At 36.6% G+C, this 4,655-nt stretch overlaps 1 protein-coding gene across 1 annotated transcript; it reads right to left on the bottom strand.

The window, feature by feature from the left end:
* Positions 1-667: 667 nt before the first annotated feature.
* On the bottom strand, positions 668-1,797 carry LOC149201079 (uncharacterized). The gene is made up of 2 exons (XM_089399672.1): positions 1,488-1,797; positions 668-922 (listed from the first exon to the last, which is right to left on the bottom strand). Exons 1-2 carry the CDS (start codon positions 1,707-1,709, stop codon positions 743-745), a joined length of 402 nt encoding a protein of 133 aa, XP_089255798.1. The 5' UTR covers positions 1,710-1,797; the 3' UTR covers positions 668-742.
* Positions 1,798-4,655: the final 2,858 nt, after the last annotated feature.

The following is a 4,655-nucleotide window of genomic DNA, read 5'->3' as shown; positions in this document are numbered from 1 at the left end:
AAAATGTTAAAACCATATCCCTAACATGATTAGGGTTGAGTAGCAAGGCACTAAGCTATATGAATACTAGCCGTCAATTGCTAGTATCATAACTTTTTCCTCAATGCTTCATTTCAAGTATTATTTAACTTAAAACATCAGTAAATCAGGTTAAATTTTATCATAACTGTCCTTCAAAATACAAAAAAAAAGCCATGACACATAAAATTATGAATATTAAAAGCATATTTAAAATAGGCCTAGATAAGCACCTCAATCAATAAATGTTTTCGAATAGATATATTTCATGTTAAATGTCATATTAAAAATTTCTTGTATAGTTGGATATTACAATTTTATCAATATATTGATCTGTTTATTAATTACAGATGATACTGATCGATTATAACAATCGCAAAATTATATTAATTTAAGTACTTATATTACACCCAACATAGTTTCAAAGGATTGAAATGCTGTTATAAGATTCACAAGCTTCATATATACATAAAATAACAGAGGTTCCATAATATGATTGATTGTTTACAATAAAATGCTTCTCGACCTTACAGAACGATCTGGAAAAAAGGTGATAGGAAAATGCAGGAAGAGGAAAATACTGAAGACTTCAGTTTCATCTGAATCCCATAACACCACACCGATTACATATAACAGAGGGAGCTGAAATCAAGAGATCTTAACCAACTTCTTTATCTAAGGAAGAAATTTATTTTCAAATCATAATCGATGCAGTTGCAGGCAGCTAAAAGTGATGGTGGTGGTGATGTTTTTTGCCATGGCCTTCTTTTTTGTAATGATTCGCCTGCTGATGCTCATAGAAGGCATACCCCGCTGCTCCCACTGCAGCTGCTGCAGCAATTTCTGCCTCAATCATGTGCTTGTGAGCGTGCTCTGGATGTTTCTTTGCTTCGTGCATCTCGTACTGCATACACATATCCGATATCAGTGTTTCTATTCAGCTCATAATTATTCATATTCATTTGCATCTAGGGTTAAGGGTTAGTTCAACGGATCATCTGTGAATGAAAAAATATTAATTACAAGTTAAAACTCCATGGAATTTATTGAGATTAGCGTGGAAAAAGGATAAGCATCCTTATATCGATGGAATTTGTAATGGAGAGAAGTCAACTATTGCCTTTTTTTTTTTTTTTAATCATATTTTGGAATTTGTAAATCTAATTTGATTTTTTTTTTTTATATATAATTATAGAGTATGCAATCTAATTAAATTTGAGAATTTAGATTTTTTTAATCTGTTATTACAATGTAAAGTTACATATAGGATAAAGAATATATCTATTTATATACTTGATATAAATTTCTTAATATAATAAATTTTTGAATTCCAAAATATTCTTAAAATCTACTATTAACGGACAAAAAAATACCCCTATAACATATTAAGATTACAAAATCAAAATAGATCTTACCATTGCAAATACCCCTATAACATATTAAGATTACAAAATCAAAATAGATCTTACCATTGCAAATGTTCCTGCAGCGAGTGCTCCCATTTCTGCTACATGCTCCCTATGTTTATGATGCTTCTGTTCCTTCATGGCCCTCTCCTGCTCTAATGCATACAGATCTCCTCTCTGGATCACTGGTTCACCATAGTAAGCAATCTCCGGCGTTATGTATTGTTGATGGTGTCCGCTATGGTGTTTGTTGTGGTGGTGGTGGCCGTGATGGTGATGAGACATCGTCTCCTTGAAACAGAAACAGAAATGGAATTGAAATTGGGCAGATCACAATAAAATGGACAGAATGACTCGTAGGCCAGCACAAATATTCTTGGATGGAGATGAGATGAGACTAGGGAAGGGAAGGGAGAGAAGCGTCTTATATAACGGTGTGTGTTGGATATTGAACCAAGAATAGCGTGTGAAAACGGAGTATCTCACACGGAATGGTAGGTGACTCACACACTTCCTGTTTTCGGGAAAACTTCGCGAGACTGTCTTTCCCAGAAAGGAGGTGGGCCGCTGAAAAACTTGGTCTCATATCGTGAAGATGAAGTACCCAATGGATTAAGTTTATCAATAATATTTACCCATGACGATCCCAACCTGGGCCGTAGGTGAGGACCGCTGAACGAGGAGTTCTGTCTCTTGTGGCGTGCGCATGAAGTTTAACCACAGGAAAATGAAAAAAAATGTTTTGTTAAGTTATTGCATATCCATGGGAGATCTGGAAGACGGTAGACCGAGTATTGTTTAGCAAAACTGAAGTAGAGGGGAGGGCGTTATGAGTTTTATATAATAATAATTAGAAGTAGCTGCTTCACTTTGTGTTTCCAAATCTCAAACGCATGGAGAAGGGGTATAACAACATGTTAAAAGTATCACAACTTCAATTCAAATGTTTATTTTATTTTGAACTTTTTTTCATTGTACAATTTTTTATTTAATTTATAAAACATAATTATCATTTAAAAATGTGAAACATGAAAATTGTTAAGTATAAATTAATCGATTTTCGGGAAAACTTCCTGGAACTAACTGGGCTTTCCCAAAGAGGTGGGCAGCTGAAAAACACGGTTTGACGGTTTCATATTTAGCCATCACTAAATATGGCTAAATATTTAGTCATTTTTTTCTTTTAAATAGGGGTCAAACTAATGCATATCCATTGGAGATCAGGAAGAGAGTAGACCAAGTATTGCTTAGGAAAACGGGAGTAGAGGGGAGGGCATATGAATTTTATAGCTGCTTCACTTTGTGTTTCCAAATCACAACGGCTAGGAGAAGGGGCTGTAGCAAGATGTTAAAAGCATTATTTAAATATTTATTTATTTTTATTTTTTTATGTTTTAAGTTTTTTTCTCTGAAAAATCATAATCGTGATTGAATAATTACATGTTGTAGATGCTTCTTGGCATATGCTGTAAGCAGATTTCCAAAAAAGATGTTTAGAATAATGCATAGATCCTTTCACACCATGCAGGGTGTATGGATTTCATGAAATAAACTGGTAAATGCAAAAATATTTTGTACAAATGGGGAAAAGTCAGGGTTTTCTCCCTTTTTTCTTCTCAACCTTTCTCCAATCCCCCTATGATTCTGTGGGAGTTATGAGTGCTAATGCATTTTCAGCCACAGGTTGAGGGTTATCAGAATCTGATGTGTCTAATGTGTGTTGGCGTTTATTTCTACCCATATCCATTTCTGATCTTCTTGCCAATGTTGTCTCTATATCTTCCTATGGATTTGTATCTTCTACAACTAGTTCTTTATTCATCTGATTGTTCTCATTTGGGTTGGCATAATCCATCTCTTCTTCCTCCTCATCATCCGGGGGAGGTGGTGGAATATACCATCCCTTTGCTTGTTTTTCCGTTTTCTTCTTTCTGCGATTGTCTTTTTTGACTGCTAGGCACGTGTTTTGTAAGTGTCATGTTTGTCTACATGTTCGACATCTGAATGTAGTGTTTTCATAATCTAATACTTGTGTCCAGCTGCTTTGTCTATGCTTCAGCTGGATTTGGTTTGGCAGGCCTTTGCTGAGGTCTACTTCCACACATATTTGTGCAAATGTATATATTCTTTCCTCCACTCGCTGGGTGTCCATTTTAATGTAACACCCAATTGTATTTCCAATTCCAGTGAGTAATTGTTGATTCCAGAGATGTATTGGGAGGTTGTGTAGCCGCACCCAAACTGGCATCTTCGAGACAACCATTGTGTTTGCATCAAAACCTAGGAACCATGGTGTAATGAAGAGTCCAGTGGATCCCCAAAACCAAGGTCCTTCCTGCATTACTATGTCTCTGTCTATTGCTGATAAAAATTTCACAATGAAAAACCCCTTGGAGCATAGGTGTACTTCGCAGTGCATGGTCCAGTTCGTGTAGATCCAAATGAAAAGATCCGCCGGTTTGGGCCAATAGCAGTTAAATCTGCATATTATTGCTTGTCTTTCATATATGGTGCATTGCTCATCTATTTCTGGTGTATCTATGTTGTATTCTGGGGTGTGTTCCAGTTGTTCCACTATGTATGGCCTTGCGTCCATACCTGTTTGGTTCAGTGTTGTTCCTTCTGTGTTTTTCCCTTGTAGGACGTTTTTGAAGGAAATGTTGCCTGGTTTTTTCCCAATTGAACCAGTGCCACTTCCTCCCACCCTGTCTGGATTCTTGTTATTGTTGGTTGCACCTCCTCTTAACCTCAGATTGAGGACGATTGTTGACAAAGGTGTGATTCTGTATTCCCAAAGGTATTTTGTGTCTTGTATCACTCCGCCCCCATGTATTAGAATTTGTATTCTGATGGGGTAACCCAACTGTTGCATAATAATATCCTGCATTTTCTCGACAGTATCTGTCTCTTTTACCCAGATTATTTTCGATTTTCCTTCAGGATTTTTTATAAAAACTTGGAAACTGTGATCTCTTACCAGGATTCCAGATGTTGTTTTTGGCATATCTAACCCTGTGATTCTGCTCTGCTCCTTTTGTTCGCCTCGGTACAGCTTATTTGGTGAGGGGGCTTCCAAATCTGACCTGTAAGAGGGTCGATCTACCACAAGAGGGTCTGAATCTATAAGCCTGAGACGCCGTCTGTGCTCCATGCCGCAGAACGATGGATTTAATGCCCAATCAGGGTTCCAAGGCAATTGGATGTCTAGATCGGTGTCATAATAAAACGGAT

The sequence above is a fragment of the Pinus tabuliformis genome, chromosome 2_1 (genome assembly GCF_031772625.1).
Source record: "Pinus tabuliformis cultivar Carrire ecotype Pingquan chromosome 2_1, CPIR1, whole genome shotgun sequence".
Lineage (NCBI taxonomy): Eukaryota > Viridiplantae > Streptophyta > Pinopsida > Pinales > Pinaceae > Pinus > Pinus tabuliformis.
The sequence above is the reverse complement of the archived record's forward strand: the minus strand, read 5'-3'. Positions and strand labels throughout refer to the sequence as shown.